This window comes from Sphaeramia orbicularis, chromosome 17 (assembly GCF_902148855.1).
Source record: "Sphaeramia orbicularis chromosome 17, fSphaOr1.1, whole genome shotgun sequence".
Classification (NCBI taxonomy): domain Eukaryota; kingdom Metazoa; phylum Chordata; class Actinopteri; order Kurtiformes; family Apogonidae; genus Sphaeramia; species Sphaeramia orbicularis.
Genome location: NC_043973.1, coordinates 25382239 through 25402576, shown reverse-complemented (window position 1 = coordinate 25402576; position 20338 = coordinate 25382239). Strand labels below are relative to the sequence as shown.

The 20338-nt window shown below is 37.2% G+C and overlaps 2 protein-coding genes across 4 annotated transcripts; one reads left to right on the top strand and one right to left on the bottom strand.

Moving 5' to 3' along the window:
- Window positions 1-2082: 2082 nt before the first annotated feature.
- Window positions 2083-6426, bottom strand: psma8 (proteasome 20S subunit alpha 8). Its single transcript, XM_030161233.1, has 7 exons — window positions 6211-6426; window positions 5232-5358; window positions 4216-4340; window positions 3391-3513; window positions 3151-3270; window positions 2640-2702; window positions 2083-2555 (listed from the first exon to the last, which is right to left on the bottom strand). Exons 1-7 carry the CDS (start codon window positions 6310-6312, stop codon window positions 2460-2462), a joined length of 756 nt encoding a protein of 251 aa, XP_030017093.1. The 5' UTR covers window positions 6313-6426; the 3' UTR covers window positions 2083-2459.
- A 599-nt stretch (window positions 6427-7025) lies between these two features.
- Window positions 7026-20043, top strand: ss18 (SS18 subunit of BAF chromatin remodeling complex). Of its 3 annotated transcripts, XM_030160283.1 has the most exons (11): window positions 7026-7217; window positions 7705-7781; window positions 7872-7956; window positions 8224-8380; window positions 9321-9551; window positions 9691-9861; window positions 10177-10254; window positions 11696-11818; window positions 17088-17218; window positions 17638-17700; window positions 18494-20043. In XM_030160283.1, the coding sequence occupies exons 1-10, from the start codon at window positions 7149-7151 to the stop codon at window positions 17653-17655; spliced, it is 1140 nt and encodes a 379-aa protein (XP_030016143.1). In that variant the 5' UTR covers window positions 7026-7148; the 3' UTR covers window positions 17656-17700; window positions 18494-20043. The 3 variants fall into 3 exon arrangements, with proteins under 3 accessions (XP_030016143.1, XP_030016142.1, XP_030016144.1); XM_030160282.1 differs by lacking the exon at window positions 17638-17700; XM_030160284.1 differs by lacking the exons at window positions 10177-10254; window positions 17638-17700 and having other exon boundaries at window positions 7027-7217.
- Window positions 20044-20338: the final 295 nt, after the last annotated feature.

The following is a 20338-nucleotide window of genomic DNA, read 5'->3' as shown; positions in this document are numbered from 1 at the left end:
TCCTCCGTCGATGACCTCTGGTGAAGCCATTATTTTCTGCATTAATGATGAGCAGCAGCCAGCGATGAGAGAGATGGACTTTGTCCTGAGGCACAGTAGCGCTGATTATGGGCAACAACAATGCCGGAGAAAAAAAAATATATAAATAAAACAAAGAAAGAAAGTGAAAAACTCTTCCCACAAGCAGTTCAAAAGACTAGGAGTCTTAACAGCAGCACAAAATAAGCTGCTCTTGCTCTATTGACAAGATGGATCAGATAACCTTTGTAGCTGGAGGATTAGCCAGAATAAACTTTATTAAAGTTTACCTTTAGTGTTTGTTGTCAGCTCCTAAGCATCACCAAACCACTGACTGTTAGAGCATCCTAAATGAAGATGAAATACGACATGTGGCAATTAGTGCACAGATGAAACGAATGAGTCAGAGCCACACTATGAAAATTAGTTTAGCATTTTTTATCACCCACCCAGGATTTAATGACATCATGTATGGGAAGTAACAACGCGGCTTAACTGATCCTCTGACATCAACCATACACCAACATATAAGACTCACAAACAAGACAAATTGCAGACAAAGTGCAATTGCTCTAGTCAAGGCAGCCAGGGCACCCACTCAGGAAATCCTGGCTTGGGGAGATGACTCTAAATGAAGGACTTTACCATTCACCATTATGTCTTTGGTGAGAGTCAGAGGGAACCCCCGGGGCTCTTCAGCACAGCACGGCACAACTTTTCAAAGGGCTCCAGATTAAAGTCACTGAAAGTTCCCACTGGGGTCTGAGGCCAGGATCCCATTAAGCAGCCCTACCACACCGCCGGCCATAATTGTGTCGTTGAGAATTCAGAGCAGCGGTTGCTTGATAAGCGAATTTAGGGTGAAATAAAAATGGAAAGGCAAAAAGGGGTCTCGTTGGGCCACCATTAGACACTTCATTCACTCATCGCTAATTTGTTTTAAATGACTGAGAGAAAGGTGAGCACTTTATAAAGCAATCTGACTTTTTTTTCCCTTTCCATTTTCAGGTCTGTGCCACAGAATGCTGATGAGTGAAAAACATTACACCATACTGCCACTACATGCATCTCAAACTGTATCACAATATTCATGTTGTAATCCCACAAATGGGAAAAAAAAAAAAAAAAAAAGGTTGGGTGACATTTGCTTTTTCTCCAAGTGTCTTCACTGTAATAAAAAAGTGCATTACTAGTGCTAAAATTTACCACTTTTTAGTAGAAATTAACAAATTACTAGATGTGAGAGATGTTTTATCCAATTTTAGAACCAACATTTAAATATACAGGGTGGAGAAGCAAAATTTACAATGAACATTTAGTTGTTTTTTCTCAGCAGGCACTACGTCAATTGTTTTGAAACCAAACATATATTGATGTCATAATCATACCTAACACTATTATCCATACCTTTTCAGAAACTTTCAATCAAAAAATCAGGAAAGCAAACGTCAAAGAGTGTGTGATTTGCTGAATGCACTCGTCACACCAAAGGAGATTTCAAAAATAGTTGGAGTGTCCATAAAGACTGTTTATAATGTAAAGAAGAGAATGACTATGAGCAAAACTATTACGAGAAAGTCTGGAAGATACTATTAAAGAAGAATGGGAGAAGTTGTCACCCCAATATTTGAGGAACACTTGCGCAAGTTTCAGGAAGCGTGTGAAGGCAGTTATTGAGAAAGAAGGACATAGAATAAAAATATTTTCTATTATGTCAATTTTCTTGTGGCGAATAAATTCTCATGACTTTCAATAAACTAATTGGTCATACACTGTCTTTCAACCCCTGCCTCAAAACATTGTAAATTTTGCTTCCCCACCCTGTATTTTTTCAGTTTAACTGATGGTTGAGTCGTCTGATGGTAGGACGATTTTAGCAGCTCGTATGTGTATGTGTCATAATGTTGCCAAAGCCTAATGGAGACTAAAACATCACCATTCAATAAACTTTTCATCAACACCCAGTTTTCCTCATTGTTCTTAGGTGTAACTTTTCCTTCTAAAGTTCCTTTCGCTCACTGAGGCATTGAGACTTTTTTCCAATACAAGTAACGGAACAAATTGTTACAAACAAACCTACTTTTATTGGTTATTTGGTTTCATTCTGATATTGAATGTTACAAATGGTTTTATTGGGCATTTGACAAAGACATCACCAGAGCTGTTTGGAGAATATACAAAAACATGAAGTGCCTGTAAAGTTCTAAACCTTAACTTGGGAACAATATATGCCTGTGTGCACATTAGTCAGCTGGAATTTGACAGTACGTCTTTTGCAGTTAAAACAGTATCAGTTACAGATGTGTGCAAACAGAATACATCTCAAGTTAGGATTTAGCTCTTTATGACGAAGTAAATGGAAGAACCACCAGCCTTCTGACACTTATTAACATTTGCAATCTAAATATGTAATTGTTTGCAACAAAGAACAATCAACTGCTTCAAGTGGATTTTTTCTGCTTCTTCTTTTCCGCCTCTTCTTCTTTCTCTTTTTCAATCTCAGCAACCAGGTTCTCAATTTCCTTAGATTCCAAAATCTGTAAACAAGCAAGAAAAGCTACCGTTAATCAACACATAACAGACATGAAACTTAAGAGCTGTATAGTTTGCTGGAAGGTTACCTTCAGTGGTTGATTCCGTCTGATTACAGCAAGTTCAATATTTTTGCCTCCTGACTGGACAACCTGTGACAAAATAGATTGTGATGAAAAGTGGTCAAATGGCTCCAAAGAACCAGCGTTCTACTTATGTCTGCATTAAAGTGGTGCGGGACAAGCTTTATGTGTTTAGAAAAGGGAAATTAAACCATCATTATTACATTAAGTAATAGTTGAATTTAGCAAATTTAACACTGGATTAACTGTTTTATTAAAAGTTTTATGACCAAAGGATTTTATGGCTAAATAAGATTAAATGAGAATTCCTAAATGCTATACAGTTAATTTACAGTAACAAAAAAAACACATTACAAAATATTTAACCAGCTTGTTAAACTAGTTAAGTAACCATTCAATGTGTAGCTAATACATAATGGTAAAGTACTGCTTTATGCTTCTGTTACAAAAAAAAAAATCCAAAAAATAATAATCAAAGTGAAAGATGTGACCATGGAAAGACTAAATGTGACCTTACCTCAAGCAAGGCTTTAATAGCCAACTTGATTGCCTCATTGTCCCCTGCAATGGCCTCGTCTGTATAATTCTTCTCCAGGAACTCCCTCACAGTTTTGGCACTACGGCCAATGGCATTTGCCTGATGTTTTACAATTGAACACAATAATGTAGTATTTAATATTTTATAATGTACTGATATTTTGCTGGTTGTCTGAGATGAACAAAAACAAGGTAATAAACAAAGAACAAACTCACTGACCTTCCATGCATGGTAAGTTCCTGAGGGGTCTGTCTGATACAGCCTCGGAGTCCCATCGTAGTCAAAGCCAACAATTAAAGCAGAGATGCCAAATGGTCTACGCCCATTGCTTTGAGTGTAGCGCTACAAATAAGACCAATACACAGGCAACTTTAAATGGCAATTCGTACAAATACATGACCAGTCAATTTACGGAGAATTACATTTTTTTCAGTTTATTAACAGAGCATACATATAATATGGTTAGAGTCTAAAAGGAACATCTACCAAGTACCAAATGCAGGTGAATTTTGGGTTTGGTGGATAAATACATTTGGGTCACAAGTAGGGTGCCTCCTAAAAAAGCTGCAATCACTGTGTTAAAATTTTTATGTATATTGACTGAGACTAATGTGACTCTCTGTTCACCTTACATACTCAAATTCTGGCATCTACTGTTCCCATGACCCTGATAAATCATTATCCATCCATTATTCTGACTACAGGCTCTATACAGCTGTTCTGCTACACTACAAATGAATCACTGATAGTAACTGAAAAGTGTAATTTTATGAAAATCTTCAAAAGAAAATGAACTTGTATGTTTGACATTGTGTATTCAGAATTGTCCCTTAAAGTGACACTAGAGATGAGTATGCATACTACTAACCTTATTAGCAGTGCAATGCTAAATAATGTGTGATCAAATTTAAATATCGGCCCTAAAATTGCAAAATGCATTGCACATACTCTATTTTTGGGAGGTTTCATCAGTTTGCCTGCCATTGGCAGATGAGCCAAAAGGTTAATTTTAAACCCCACATTATGTCATAAAAGTAAAAGTACCTGTTTCAGTGTAGCTATGTAGCGTGTGATGTATTCCACGGTCACTGGGTCCTCAACAGTTAGCCTGTGGCTTTGGCATTCAACCCGGGCTCTGTTTATCACAATACGGGCATCTGCTGTCAAGCCTTAAACAAAGCAATAGATTAAATAGTTAGACAACAAATGAATGAAAAAGAGACAGTTGATGACAACTGATTCAAGATAGCAAAGTCTCAGGTAGGCCTGTTAAGACTATAAAATTATAATAATAATGTTACAATTAAATGACCTAGTGAGGCCAGTGTTCTACTGTTTGAGAAATTGATGAAGATAAGATGATATCACTTTTCAAATAATTTCATCCTACTGAGAGCATTTCTCCAGGCACCTAACCTCTACTGGTACAAGTCATTTTCATTAATATTTCTGTATATTTCAATATTAAGCTTTATGTCATTATTTATGTCAAATTTTCCCTGTGAAACTTTAGTTTACAAAAGCTTAAAGACAAGTAGTGTCATATTTATTTGTGTGTTCCACTGTTCAGTGGCAATAAACAGCTCCTCTAATCCTCATTACTAGTATTTTACTAGTGACATAAAATGTACAGAAATAAGAAAAAATAATCACTCTTATTTGAATGACATTTACTTGTCACCAAAGTTTAACTGTCATAACAGTCTAGAACTGCAACCGATTAATCGACTAGGTGCTTGAAGTCAATGCAAAAAGTCCCGATTCGATTAATCGACTCGAATTGATTGAAGGGAGACATTCTATTGCAGTTTTCCTGAACTGAAGCTTCTTTGTGCGTCACAGTAAGCGTCCATATGAAACACAACAGTGGAACCAATGTTTAACAGCAGAGTAATGAAGGAAACAAAGCTTTGATTCAGGAGAATTGTGGTTGAATGACTTTTTTGGATCACTTTGAGTTAATTAATCGGTTGCAGCTCTGTAACAGTCTGTGTTGTAGTAAAACTGATAAGTTTGTTTGTTTTTGTTTTTTTAAAAAGCAAGTTTGTTGGTTGAGGTACCTGCAAATGCCATACAGACATGCTCGTCAAGGGCACAAATCTTTCGGACTGTCCTCTCCTCCTGCAACTTTGCTACAGATTTCTTCTCAACACCAAGAACGACAATGTCTTTACCTCTGATTCCCACCTACAGAAAAAAAATAATACATCATTACAGTCAGTAATCAGTTGTTGGCTTGACACATAATAAAAGTCGTAGTACAATTTAAGAGCAGGTTTTGAGAACTGTACATTAAATGACCTAAAGGGCTGAGGGTCTATTTCAGTAAGACTTTCTGTGTCCAGGTTTGTGTAACTACAACATGATGACTTATTCAGTACATCTTCTTACTGTAACTCATGTTGGATGACAATCCGTGTAACTACAAAAAGTGCCTAACATATAATGACACATAGAGATGCATCATATTTTGCCAAGTCATTCAACCTGTAAAGTCATGAGTGAAAAACATCATAATACTAAATCTTGCACATAGATCTTAAAGATGGTTTGTCGACGCCGTCCAAAATTTTGCTAGGATAACCAAGTCAGTGTATTATTGTTTATCTTACAATTATAAGCAAACGTACCCACATTCTATTGTAACTGACGCATCTATAGTGCATGGACAGGCAGAATAAAATATAACTTGAGTCACTGTTGTTACCTACAAAGTCTTGGCAACTTTACCGTTTACTTGACTGACTAAGATTAGCGTTAGCATAATGAAACTGAAACTGTTGTCAGAGTGACACAGCGACAAAATGAATGTTCGTGTTACTTTTAGCATGTTCACTTTAAAGGAATACTATACACATTAAAACATTTTACCCCCTCTCTGTCAAACAATCCCATAATGTGACAGTGCCTAACTGTAACACATAACAGAAAAAAGCAAACTAACTACACTTATGAGGAGGAAGAAAGCATGCTAGCTGATTGGCTAACTCCGGCTGTATTTGCTAAGGTTCGCTCTAGTTGTGAACATTTTCAACTTACCGCTGTGGAACCTTTCTTTACTGCTTCTTGCGCATATTCAACCTGGAAAAGATGGCCATCCGGAGAAAAGACAGTAATAGCTCTGTCATATCTTGCCGCCATTGTCCTGCAGCACACGTACAATCAAAAGAAAAAAGACAGAAATTTCCCCTAAATGATTCAGCTAGTTAGCAAGAGCGGCTCGTCTGCATGAGTTACAAACTACGCTTGCGCGTCACCTCTGAACTCGGGCGATACCAATCCATGAGTCTGCAACCCATGACGCCCACACCCGCAAGAAAAAAAAAACATTTACAAATTAAGAAAAAAACGTATAATTTTGATTTTTTAAAATACATTTTTACATGAACAAATATTTCCAGTTTCAAAATCAGGAGAAAATTGGCTAAATTTACTAAATTTACTTCTTCATGACTACCTAATCTATACTTCAAGTCACTTTATGTAAGATAAAAGCCGATGAAGATACAAAATGATTTAATTAAAAAGAAGTGTTGGTTATAGTTACCTAAATATGACTCAGAAATATTTTAATATTTTATATACATGTAAACTTCGACTGAGGTGCCCCTCTTTGTTGATCAGTCCCGTGGCCTTCAGGACTAAATCCAGACTGTTCCACTGTCTCAAAAATAGGGGAAACTGTGATTTTATTAAAATGAAATATTTATGCTTTTCTCAAAATGAACACACGTGTGGAATAATATCACTTTTTTCAAACACACAATGAAACAGTATACCTCAATGGCCACATAAATAAAGGTAAACATCAAACCTATTTTGAATTACTATACAATCCCCCCTAAACGGACCGCTGCATTACAAAATTGCATCCTCCTATTCTGAACTGTTTGATCGGAGTTCTGCCGATTTGTTAAGTGTGTTAGCTACATTTGACTTTTATGATCTAGCTTACTTTCAGTTTACACAGTGTTACCATGTCGGTGGCGTTTGCACCTCACAGGCAGCGTGGGAAGGGTGATATAACACCCGCTGGAATACAAAAGGTAATTCATCTTTTTTAGCGCGTCGCAGAATGGAGGCTGTGGTATCAGACGCTGCTAGCCGTTGAGCTAATAAATGTAGTAGAGCCCATCCAAGTCTAACTGTGAATAGATCGGGCACTGTGTACAGGGTCAAAGCGCGGTGAATACGAACCTCTCTGGAGTTGAGACGCCATGTGTTAACGACGACTCTTAGGGCGATTTCATAGACTAACGCATAATTGTATATTCAATGAATGAAGGCCCCGCGGGTTTGTTAGCAGAGGACAGCTAACTAGCAAGACGCGTCTTTTGTTAGCTAGAAAGCACAATCACATTTCACAAAACGCCCCCTCTACATCCCCTGATGTTGTTTAATCAAAACCAAATGTTCACCACCAAAGCCAGTAGTAACCACAGTATAGCCATTACGTTTTATGAAATAAAATGTACTGTTAAAGATAACATTAACACGTGATGTAGTGTTAAATCTCTGCGTTCACTGTTGCAGTTACTTGACGAGAACAACCAGCTCATCCAATGTATAATGGACTTCCAAAGCAAAGGCAAAACGGCTGAGTGTTCACAGTAAGTTATGCAAGTCTTGTGCTAACATCTGACTGAAATGTCAAGTTTACAACGATCTAAAACTTTAAATTATATCCCTCATTTTAAAAGGTATCAACAGATGCTGCACAGAAATTTAGTATACCTGGCCACAATAGCAGACTCAAATCAGAACATGCAGTCTCTCCTTCCTGCGGTGAGTATTATTGCATGTTCTTTGTTGTGGTTGAGTGAATTGTTAAACAATATAGATGACTCATGAAATAATTTTAATATTAACAACAGCTAGAGCTTTGCTTTTATATATGTATTATTGTGTACGTCATGTTTGACAACAGCTCTTATTTATTTCATTTTCTGTTGTTTTTTTAAATAAAGTTTTCTTATATGATTCAGGCTCTGATGTTTCTAGCAAAGCTGATGGGAGTTAGTTTTTGTTTTTTTGTCTATCGTTTACCTGCAGCCACCCACTCAAAACATGCCCATGGGCCCTGGTGGGATGAACCAAAGTGGACCTCCCCCTCAGCCTCCTCATGGTCACAACATGCCCTCTGAGGGTATGGTAACTGGTGGCCCTCCAGCTCCACACATGCAGACCCAGATGAATGGACAGATGCCTGGTAGGTGTCCTGCCCCCCCCCCCAACACCCCCATGTCCCTCCCTCATCTCTCTCTTTTTTTTCTTCCCCCTCTTCTCCCTCAGTCTCTGTCTCACTTGGGTTGCCTAGCAACAGCACAGAACTGTGAGGGAGGTCGGTCTCCTGGAGGATGATGTCACCTATTTACCAGCATTGGTGGTCTTAGACTTCCAGTCTGTTTGTTAATGATCTTTTCCTCTCTTCAGTTAGAAATATTTAATTATATTAATACCTTGTTCTATGCACATACATTGCACTTAACTTTCTGTAAAAACTTCAATAGATGGTATGAAACAAAACAAGAATTCTAATTGTACAACACAAGGAATATATAATGTCAGAAAGGTCTTTTATTCCCTGGAATAGATCATGTACATTGAATATACATTTTGCAATGTTAGTGGAGCTATGATGAAGTTTTTTGCAGTGCATAAACACCGGTTATACAAAAAAGAGCTTTTAAGATGCTGCTGCCTCCTAGGAAAGGTTGTCACTTGTGAATGAAACCTCTTGGTTTTAATAAAGGACATGATTTCTATCTCTGGGTCATAAATGTTGAGGCGACTCTCTGTTTGATTGTTTACATGTACTGTGTAAATGAATTGTTTACTTTCTTTTTAGCTGATGAAGTATTGCAAGTCTACAATCAAGTTAGACACAAATAAACTGATTAAACAATTTATTGCATACTATTTGAACCACAGCCTTCAAATATATCATCACGTGTCTTTCAGGTTTTTTTTAGTTGAGTATTATTCTTGTATAGTGGTACACTTGCTGTGTACATGTGTAAATATCTGCTTGTATTTAGTCTGGGGCTGGACAGAACACTTATTGTGACCAATTATGTAAAATAACCCTGTTTTCTAAATGCCTTTTTATTTTACGGAAATAATAAATTAATTCTGCTGTGTTTTTATAGGACCTAATCACATGCCTATGCAAGGTCCCGGCCCCGGCCCTAACCAACCCCCAAACATGCCCAGCGGCTCTATGAATATGCCCCCCAACAGCCATGGCTCAATGGGTGGCTACAATCACACCGTCCCTTCTTCCCAGGGCATACCAGCACAGAGTCAAATGAACATGACCCAGGGCCAACCCATGGGAAACTATGGGCCTCGGCCAAACATGAACATGCAGCCTAATCAAGGTAAACAAGCCATTGTGATTTTCCACCTGTTTAATATCATTTGAGTGCAGCTTGAGGTCTTACTTTACATCATTCTGTTGATTTTTGATCACATTTACTGTTTGATTTTATTCACACCAACACCCCTGGTGTACATCAGGCCCCATGATGCACCAGCAGCCTCCCTCCCAGCAGTATAACATGCCTCCCGGTGGTGGTGGGCAGCATTACCAAGGTCAGCAGACCCCAATGGGCATGATGGGCCAGGTCAACCAAGGAAACCACGTCATGGGGCAGAGGCCAATGCCACCCTATAGGCCCCCACAGCAAGGTATGCCCCATAGAGTGTGTCTGTCAAGTGTGCAAGTTGTGAGTGTTAGTCTTTCTTTTCCCTAACCCTCTCCCTGCATTTCTTACTCTTTTTTTCCCCCTCTAAATTCCTGTATTTTCATTTCTGTTCCTCATAGACATCTTGAGGCCTTAATTTAAAATCTTCAGTAACTAAAAATTAGTCAAGTGATCAAAAGAAAGATTTCTAACAAGACCTTGCAGCAGGGAGTCCAACCTCTCTCCTCTTCCCCTCACACAACCTTTCCAACAACACCTTGTATCTACTTGTATGTATGTTGTGTGTATGTGTGTATAGGACCCCCTCAGCAGTACCCAGGGCAGGAAGACTACTATGGGGACCAGTACAGTCACGCAGGACAGGGAGCCTCAGAAGGTAGGAGAAATGGAAAAAGAAAAAAAAAAAAAAAAAAAAAAAAGAGAACCAAACCCAGGAGTTGTGTTAAAACACAAATGATGCAAAGAGACTGTGAAAAAGCCAATCTATCAGTTTCTTCATTATTTTCTGGGAAATTAAAGTGACCTTTAGGTCTAAAGAAGTATGTATCTCAGTTTGAGCATCCTCATGTCAGCATTAATCTCACAGTAAAAGAAGCTCTAATCCATAAACATTCATGGAACACCATCCCCTAGTTATGCCAGGTACTCTTATCTGTTTTGTCAAAGAGAAGTCAGGGACAGAGTTCTGTGTGAGTCTTGGTGGTTGAAGTTATTAAAGCACAAAGTTGTATCTACATTTTTACAAGTAAGCTGTTATTCTTTCACGCTATCGTGTTTGTGCAACAGGACCACCTTTCATACATTTACTACCCCTTAGGTTACAGTGGCTCTTAACTTTTCTGTTCTTGCCCAGAAAATAATGTTTACGATTTGCAGAGGAGCAACAGTAGTGAATGATAAAGCCACCCGGTTTTGTGGAGAGATAAATGTCTTTTTTCCTCACTGGTGGTAGTAATGTATATTACATTACCAAAGTAAAAACAAACTCCTTCTCTTTCCTTGTTCAATTAACATTACCTTTTATGTTTATTGTGTTTTGCTTTTTCCTGTACTGACTGCACTGTTTTCTTTGACCTTTGAAACACACAAATCCCCATTTTTGTATAAAACAGTACAAGCTATAATGATTGCTGCTTATAGGACACACTTTTATAAACCTCTGATCTCATTAAAATGCTGTTTGTACAGTTCAGCCTAAACACCACTAATTTACTTATCCTCATGTTGTCTTAATTTTGAGGTCATGCAGAGATAACCAAAGTTTGCAGCCACTGTAGTTAAATTGCTTATTGTTAATTTCACAGCATTAAAATCCTGAAGGTGTATTTTGTCATCTTTTTTTTTTTTTCTATGAAACTATGACCATTTTCCAACTTTACATAACATCATTTTGCTGCTGTTCATGTCCCGGGACTGTAGAGGAGAATTTTGAGAAAATTTGTTGTTGCCCAACATTGGCTGTGAAGTAAAATAAATACACCCTTCTTAGTGTCATGTCTACATTTTTATGTTAATGTGGTAAAAATTATTTCAGTATTTCCACTATAATTTTTCATAGCTGTTGTTCTTCCAGCCAAGATTGTATTGCAGTCGAAGCTCCATTCATATTTCCTCAAGATAAAAACCCTGTCCTTTTCTTACAGTTTTACCTCTTCCTTTTTTTTTATTCTTTTTTTTTTCTTTTTTTTTACCTTGTATCTATTTTAATACCTAAACCATGACACTTTAAAAGTAAATACATGCTTTTAAAGGTTGCTTGTTGTGTGTGCTGTAATCGTCAATATGTGGCTTACATTGCCTGATGTTACTCCCTGAAGGTAATGCCCAGTACGGCCAACAACAGGAAGCGTACCAGCAAGGCCCCCCTCAGCAGCAGGGCTACCCTCCCCAGCAGCAGTACCCGGGTCAGCAGGGCTACCCTCCACAGCAGCAGGGTTATGGTAAGTTTCCACCTCCTCTTTGCCCTGCAGGAGGCACTAGCAGCTCTCTTTTTTTTTTTTTTTTTTTTTTTTTTTTCTTTTCCTTTTTTTTCTCTTTTTTTTTTTGGTTCCTGCCTTTTTAAGTATTGAATAATAATTCTTCCTGAGTGAGTTGGTGGTTACTGCCCCTTGGAAATGTAGCCATGCCAAATGCATGTCAAGACATCATCAAGAGCAAGGAATTAAAGGAGCACCTTAATGAATGGATCGGGGATTGAAGTTTGGTGGAAGAGAAATTTAATCAGTAGTGGTGGCTGGCACCGCATTAGCATTTCTCCTGGTGCTTTAGTTTGATATGACACAGACTTTTGACAGAGTGGGAGAGCAGCTTTGGCTGAGGGGCACAGACACTGGGCAAACTGTGTCATGAGTGGCAGCCAAACATTTTTGACATTCTTACATTCAGGCATAGTCAAGAAATATGTGAACTCCAAATATCCCCCCCTAAAAAGGTACTCTACATGGTATTATTTACATTTGTAAATTGATGCAGGATTACTTTTTCCAGTTGCAGGAAATTGTCTTAAAATATGTAAAGGTATTTTCTCTGTTATGAGTTTAGAATAGGGAATATTGCAATTGTCAGTAACTGCAAATAGTTTGGAAAACAAACATTCTCCAATTTCTTTCAGGTCCGTACATTTGCAGTGGCATTGTCGTGGTATTCGATCTTCACAGTATGCTAACTATCCCAGGAAATATTGCAGTATCACAGCATATGAAACACAGTTGTTTATTACTATAGGTCAATGACTAAAAGGAGTGAAAGTAAAAATTTAGATTGGAAAATTGGCTGAAAATTTTAAATATTATTGAAGTGGATGGTACTGTATGTGCTAAAAATCGTCGTTTTTGAAAATGAATAGCAAAGCTGTTCATCTCTTGTCGGAACAAAAGGAAATCTCTCTTCAGAAATAAATAGATTCAGCTGTGGTTTATTTTTTCAAGTTTTTATTAGGAACAATTGAACATTTGATACATCAAGATAGTTTCTCTCCATGATCTATTTTTCCACACCGAACACAAAGTCACTAGTAATTAAATATGTATTCGTTACATAATTACAATTTACATTTAAGTAAAGGAAAAGAATATCATTGAAAAAAGCTAATTTATTCTGTTGGTTTAAAGTCCGATCTTAATGAAAGATACAAATTCAGTCCAAGGTTTCCACCGTTCTGTCTCGTTCCTGTCTTAAAACAAATGGTTGTTTCTCCGTAACAAATATATCGTGAATGACATTAATCCATTCTTCAACCAAGGGCCTTTCAGATGCCATCCATTTCTTTGATCTGCCCTTAATTTTTTGCCTTTTTAGAGGTAATGCAAACGCAAATGAGGTTCTCCATTTGGTTGTCAATATTTTAGAAAAGCAGGTGTACATAGAACAACCACAGGGCATCTTACAACAGTATATCACTACATTCCTAATTCATGGATTCTGAGCTGGCAACAGGAAAGGCTGGAATTACATAAATTCCTATCTTTAATATTAAAAACATATGTGTAGAGTTTATCTAAACCGATGCATTTTTAAAATCATCCTTCTTGAGCAGTATTTTACACTGTGTGTCTTATAACATATCTGGAGGCCATCTTTTAAAGCATACAGTGTTAAAAAAAAGTTTGACATGCAGTCATAGTATTGGAGCTCCTTCCCGTCTTGTGTCTTTTTCTTCCTCATCCAATTTTTCAGCAGAACCTTCCATCACTCACACTCCGTCTCCGTCTGAGCTCAAGTTAGTAATGAGCAAGCGGAGAGGCAGAGGCTGTGAGGTGAGATCCATCTGGCACACACACACGCTTCCTCTCACAGGCCCCCACAAGGTTACGCTCAACAGCATCAGGCATTACGAGAGCCTAACGATGCTGCGTGGGCCTCATTTGACTTCAGCCCCAGTCAGGCTTCGCTCGGTCGTTCACTGCTCCTGCATAGATTGTTGCGGTGTACGGGGGCTGATGAAGTGATTTTTGTTTTCTTCTTTTTTTTTTTTTTTTTTTTTTTTTTTTTTTTTTTTTTTTTTTTTTTTTTAATGAAGCTTGCTTCATTAATGAAGACCAACAGAATCTCCTTGATGTCTCCTTGCATTAGGGAACGGCTGGCTCCAACCTGACTCACTCATTCTCTTTCATTACTGAGTCAAGCGTTGTGGAGGCAGTCTAAACAAATGGGTCTGACACATTCACCATCCTCTCTTTGTCATACATCAGCTTTTTTTATTACCGCCCATTAGTGGTGGTAAACTAACAGGGATTCCCTTGAGGTCTCACAATAACAGGTAGGAGATGGGAACAGTTAATGAGCAAAACTCTGACCATTTTCAACTTGGGTATGAGTTTTCTGATCCCCCCCCTCTCTCTCTTTAAATAAATGTTAAAGTCAAGAATAACACAATAAGCTTTTCCTTTAGTATAATATGGCAACAGGTTGTGCTTTAATATTATTCAGTGCTCATCACAATATTTTCATCCGTTTCAGAAAAAGACAGTAAAAGCTGTTTATTAATGAAAATGAATATTTGACCTGTATTCCCATTTTACATGCAACAGTGCATATTCCTATTAATGTAAAACATTTCCACTGGGGCAGACGTGCTTGACTGTGCAATCTCAGCCTCCCTCTTTTAACTCAACAACTACCATCGTGAAAACATGGATGTTGTGATGTTTGTGGATATCTAAAAGCTATTCATATGTAGGAGTTTCATTATGTTCAGAATAGGGATGTAAACAATTAATCGACTGTCGATTAATTGTCGATAAGAATTTGCTTGGTTAAATTGTCGGTTAATTGCCCTTTTCCACGTCCTGTCTGAAGGCTCCCGGTTTGTCCACGCTGTGACACTGCGACTGGGATAGCCGGTCATCGAACTGGATCATGGCGTTGATCAATTCTTCAGCGCATCTCCGCTGAAATCTCACTTCATCATGTCAGTGATGCAAAATGAGAAATGCCCATTTCTTCTAAACTACCCCTCCTCAGATCAGTTTATTTTATTGAATTTCTCTGCAGAATTTCTTTAGTTCTACTCCATACGTGTCATTGTCTGTTCTGTATCCAATGGTTCAAAAAATCAATCATTAAGGAATATGACTTTTTTTTTCAATGAAGTATATAAACAGTATTTAGCTTTTATTCTTATAGACCTGATCGAAAGAGAAATTCAGATTCTCAGAAAAATTGCCGCTTGTCAATCGTTAATCGATCGATAAGGTCAATCAACTAATGATTAATGGATTAATCGATAATTTGCATCCCTAGTTCAGAAATAGGTTTGTTTCTCTGTCTAACCAGAATTGTGTTCTTGTTTTCTGGGACCGTACATTCCTACTCCAGCAGACTAGAGCTGACTATGTATACATGTTCATAGATCCACGTTCCTAAAAACACGAGTAATACTAGTAATTTCTACATGTGTTAATAGGTAATTGTTCTACTTGTAGCATGCCTGACTTTGTTTGTTTCTTTATTTGTTTCTTTATTTTGCATATTGCATTAAAATCAAACAACAAAAGAATTATATAAAAAGAAAGTCAAACATTCGAAAAAGTGCGGGATGAAGTTTTATTTATAACCCCCCCACCCCACGCCATCCTTCATCTACCCTGAATTCCTATGTCAGATTCCCTAAGTAACTAAAAAATCCTCACATATCAGACTAAATTCTAACAAAATTGCTGTACATATCAAGGATTGACTGTCCATTTTGCAGCAGCATTTCACATTAAAATAAACTGTCCTTTTCATAGCAGTAATAGTGCACATATCAAAACAAAAATAAACTCTGTCCTTTTCATAGCAGTAATAGTGCACATATCAAAACAAAAAAATAACTGTCCAATTCATAACTATACCCATATAAAAAACAAAAATAATACTCTGTTTATTCCATGACAATACCCGTATAAACTATAAACATTCTGCAACTCTCTCCTCTCAGTCCAAATCAAGGTTATTATCGTTAACGAAAACTAACAAAATGATGAAAACTAGAATTGGAAAAAACATTTTTGTTAACTGAAATAAACAAAAAACTATACTTAAAAGAAAAAAAAACAATAACTGAAACTGTTTTGTGTGCTTACAAAACTAACCAAAACTTATAAAATTATGTATAAAATTCCCTTTTTTTTCATCTTTGTCAATGTCGGATTGATATGAAATGGATTTATTTCGCTTGAGCAGTTTTAGCTGGCGGCACCATACGACACTTCACGGTCCATCACTTGTGGTTTAGAGTTGGCTTCTCGTCCCCACTCTACCTGGCAACATGGAAACATACTAAAACTAAGCATTTAGAAAAAAAATGAAAACTAATAAAAACTAGCAAACCTGCTCTGAAAACTAATTAAAACTAACTGAATTAGAGGAAAAAAAGTCAGAACTGAATAAAACTAAACTATAATGAAAAATCCAAAACTGTTATAACCTTGGTCCGAATCAGTATCACTTCATTTTGGTATAAAACTGAATCTGATCAGTGATTGGTGATTGTAGCTGTCAATCACGTATTGTACTTCACCTCCCTACCTGTCTGAAAATATCTGTGATTAGCCAAAATAAAGACATCATGGAGTACATTTTCTACAACATGAATACACGGGCAAGGAGTAAACACAGCGGTCACTCTTACATACAGTAAGATTGTACAATAAAAAAAAAAAAAGATAAAAATCACAGAAACTTACTCAAATATATTCATCAATATAGCAAAAAATAATGCCGTTTACCTAAATAGATGTTACACTTAGAAGTTGACGTACAATACAAGGAAAATATGAAAAATGTATACATTTAGCTACACTAACAGTCCTTTGTGGATATTTGCTAAACAATTCAAGTGGTTCTCTCAGAAAAAAACTGAATAACACACTCTGGAAGGGAATTTTGCCCAGTGATTCTTTAAAAAAAAAAACAAAAAAAAAAACTATCAAGTACTGCAGCTCATGTTTTCTTGAATGGAGCTAATGCTTTTGGTAATCTTTGTGCGTAGGTGAAAACTGTGTTATGACCCCCAAAAACTTAAAATTCAAGTGCATCCAGTGTTATTTAGTTGTTTTAGTTAAATCACTCTGGAATTTTAACCTCAACTGTCCATTGTGTAGGCAGGATCGTAGCATATAAATGATGCTTTAACTTTACTCAGTGGTTTTATATGTATTTAAAGCTTATGTAATATTCAGCTAAGCCGTTTCGGTTTTTTTTGTTTTGTTTTTGTTGTAAATATAGGTCCCTCTCAAAGTGCCCCAGGACAGTATCCCAACTATCCTCAGGGGCAGGGCCAGCAGTACGGGGCCTACCGCCCTCCTCAGCCTGGACCCCCACAAGGCCAGCAGCAACGCCCTTATGGCTATGACCAGGTGAGTATATCAGCAACAACAGACAGTCACAGAGACTTCAGGTCGTAGTTTGCCCCTAATTGGGTTTTATTACATGATTTAGTTGTATATTGTGTGTAGACCAGAGATTTCTGTCAGAGAAGTTAGATACTACAGGTAGTATCATATGCATGCTGTCATCATATTGGGTGTTTAAGCTGTTTCCAAACTAGTCTGTTACTGTTGTTTTTTTACTTGTTAAGTCAAATCTAAGTTATGTATCCTGGCTAATGTGGTAATGCCAGTACAGTGAAATATGAGGGCTTTACAAGGGGTTCTTCCTTAAACTTGATGAGAGTGCTCTGCTGTTCAAAGGAAGATCTATTTGTTGCCCTGTACTTCCTGTGGTCCTATGTGGGTGCCACAGCTACACTTTGATATCTTTATCTTTGAATATTCAGGGGCACATGAGGAAATAAAGGCCCGGGGAATTGAACCCCTGACTAGCTCTGTAAGAAGCAAAGGTAATGGTTGCTGTGAAGACCTCAACGTCCAATCTAGACGTTTGAACACTTAGCCTTAATTTGCATTTGTTATGTTTCTTCTGTCTCTTTTGTTGTCTTTATCTATCTTCCATTTTTTTTCCCTTTTGTCTTTCTTTTTTTTTTATGTTGACAGTTTTCATTTAATTTGTTCTTCTTTTATTATGTTGGTAACCAGGGGTCGAATTGTAAGTCTCGAGGTCCCAAACACAGCCTGTTTAGTCTTCAGAGATACAATCAAAAGCATGTTTGGCCATGTCATTAATCTCTGCAATGAACAATGCTGGATTAGGTGGCTATTATGCTTTTGATAAAATTCATACACTTGAAATCAAATAGTATTTACATTAAACACTAGAGCTAAATTTGTTCTCAGTATATTTGTGATTGACGTCAAACACATACTTCGACCCCTGTTCTTGAAATGCATCAATTACTGCTGTTTTTACACTGAATTTGTCTCGCTAAAAACTATTATCTACTAGTAAGTAGGGAATATCGTCCTTTACCATCCTGTTGCTGATACCTGAGGTGTCGAGATTGAATTTAGAGCTCACAAGCTGAGGTCATGCTGCCACCTGCTGGTCAATACCAGAAAATGCAGCCATAAATCATGGTTTGCAATATGATGTGGTTAAAATCACAAATGTTTCTTTGCACTCTTTGCACTTAAGATTTGTAATTGCCTTATTCTTTTTATTTATTTATTTATTTTCTTAATATTGTGTATTTTGAGAATATAAGTAACACAATGCTGTCACATTTCTATCCACAGGGGCAGTATGGAAATTACCAGCAATGAGAGATGGTCACAGCAACCCACACAGCTCTGCTCTGATCTCTGAGCTTTGACCTCTGGTCAAGTGTTACGCAGCCTTTAATGATGGTTGCATCTTGCAGAGATTCTCTCAGACCGAAAATATACAGTACTCAAAAACAAGATCACCCCCCCTTAACACCCTTTGGGCCCCTATCCTTGCCTATAAAATGTGTTCTGTTCATGTATTTTGACTTGACGTCAAAGTCGGTGACCCACCCTCTGGTCCACTGTTTCAAAGCAGCAATGCCTTAAAAAAAAATGGAACTGCCTTATCCTTTAGCATTGCCGATTGTGAAATGGGCTAACAAAATTTTGGATATTGGAGATCATTTAAATGTACAGTTTAATCTATTACGGTTCATTATTTCTCTAACCTTCAGCACCCTGTCAATAAGAAGCAATAATGCCAGCAGTAGGGAAATATGTGGGGGCTTAAAGACATAATGCACCTGATGAACTTCCCGCTAGGCCATGGTACATGTCTCGATGTATGTGATGATGTAAAAATATATTTTATGCTTTTTAGATCAAGCTAACTTTGTATAAGACAAAACTAGTACTAAAGCTGTGTTGTTTATTTCATGAAGTGTATGTGTCAATGTTTTTTATGATGAACCCATCCAGCACTTGTTTTTATTTTGTTTTTTTTTTGTTTTGTTTTTTTTTTTTGTTTGGGTTACATTGTAGAACTGTGGAATTGGATCTGCTATATTGGTCACATGGACACTGTATGAGTTCTTTTGTGAGAAAACAGTGAATTAATAGAGATGCAGAGAATTCCCCTTAACAGCAGAAATGAACAGCAAGCCTAGAACTTAATGAACAAAGCTCTGGGAAATGTTTCATATGTTATAAAGCATGTAACCAGTGCTGTACCTTTTGTCTAGCTGTGTTTTTAAGTTAGTGAACACATTAGCTGACAGATAAACGGCTATTGCCTTTATTTGACACGTACCCAACATGGTAATATGTAGCCACTGCAGATTGTAAGTTTATGCTCCCAAGAGCCATCTCTTCTATACAAGCACCTCAGTCTTGTCCATTGACTGCAAAATGGTGAATGGGAAAGATTGCACTTGGTATTATAAATATTTCCAAGTACATTATTTTGTTAGTCTTGACAATGCTGGAATACCCTTTTCCCTTTGAATAAACGTATAAGTTGATGTCATTCAAATAGTGTTGTGTGTGAATAATAAAGATTGTTACTGTCAAATATGTAACATAAGATGTGAAAATAATGTTCTGCAGTTGATTCCTTAATTTCACAGTAACAACTGGTTGTGCAGTTTTATATCACTGGCTTGATATCTGTTTTATGGTGCATACCTTATTGATCCCATATGTACAGCAGCATAAAGAGGAGGGCCTCATTTTCCTCTGATATTGTTTATATGGCTGTTTTAATATTTTGCATTCTGCACCCCATTGAAGTGGTGGTCACATTTGTGTTCATTGCATTGTATAACTGTACATTATAATAAAATGAAAGAATCTTTAATATACTCTGACTTGTGTTATTTATATTTAGCGTTGTATTACAATAACACTTAATCCAAACGGGGATCATTCATCAAAATCATTCATCCTGAAGAAAAGATAAACAAGATGTGCACGACTGGTGCCGTCATAACCTGACAGTTTGATCTAATTGTTTTGTCTTCATCTCCTATCTTGTAGTCAGTTTCCAACTGATAATGACCCTGCCCCACTCAGCAGCATGTCTGCTTTGTCCAGATGCATCCAGAGAGGTCCAGAGCACATTTACACCCAAAATTACCTTCCATGTCCCTCTTTCCC

Coding starts and splice junctions, on each gene's coding strand:
- psma8 (XM_030161233.1), bottom strand. CDS start 6,312: ATGGCGGCAAGATATGACAGAGCTATTACTGTCTTTTCTCCGGATGGC. Junction 5,359..6,210: donor TAAAGAAAGGTTCCACAGCG/GTAAGTTGAAAA, acceptor TTTTTTCTGTAG/GTGGGAATCAGAGGTAAAGA. Junction 3,271..3,390: donor GAACTTACCATGCATGGAAG/GTCAGTGAGTTT, acceptor GTAAAACATCAG/GCAAATGCCATTGGCCGTAG.
- ss18 (XM_030160282.1), top strand. CDS start 7,149: ATGTCGGTGGCGTTTGCACCTCACAGGCAGCGTGGGAAGGGTGATATA. Junction 7,218..7,704: donor CACCCGCTGGAATACAAAAG/GTAATTCATCTT, acceptor TCACTGTTGCAG/TTACTTGACGAGAACAACCA. Junction 8,381..9,320: donor GATGAATGGACAGATGCCTG/GTAGGTGTCCTG, acceptor GTGTTTTTATAG/GACCTAATCACATGCCTATG.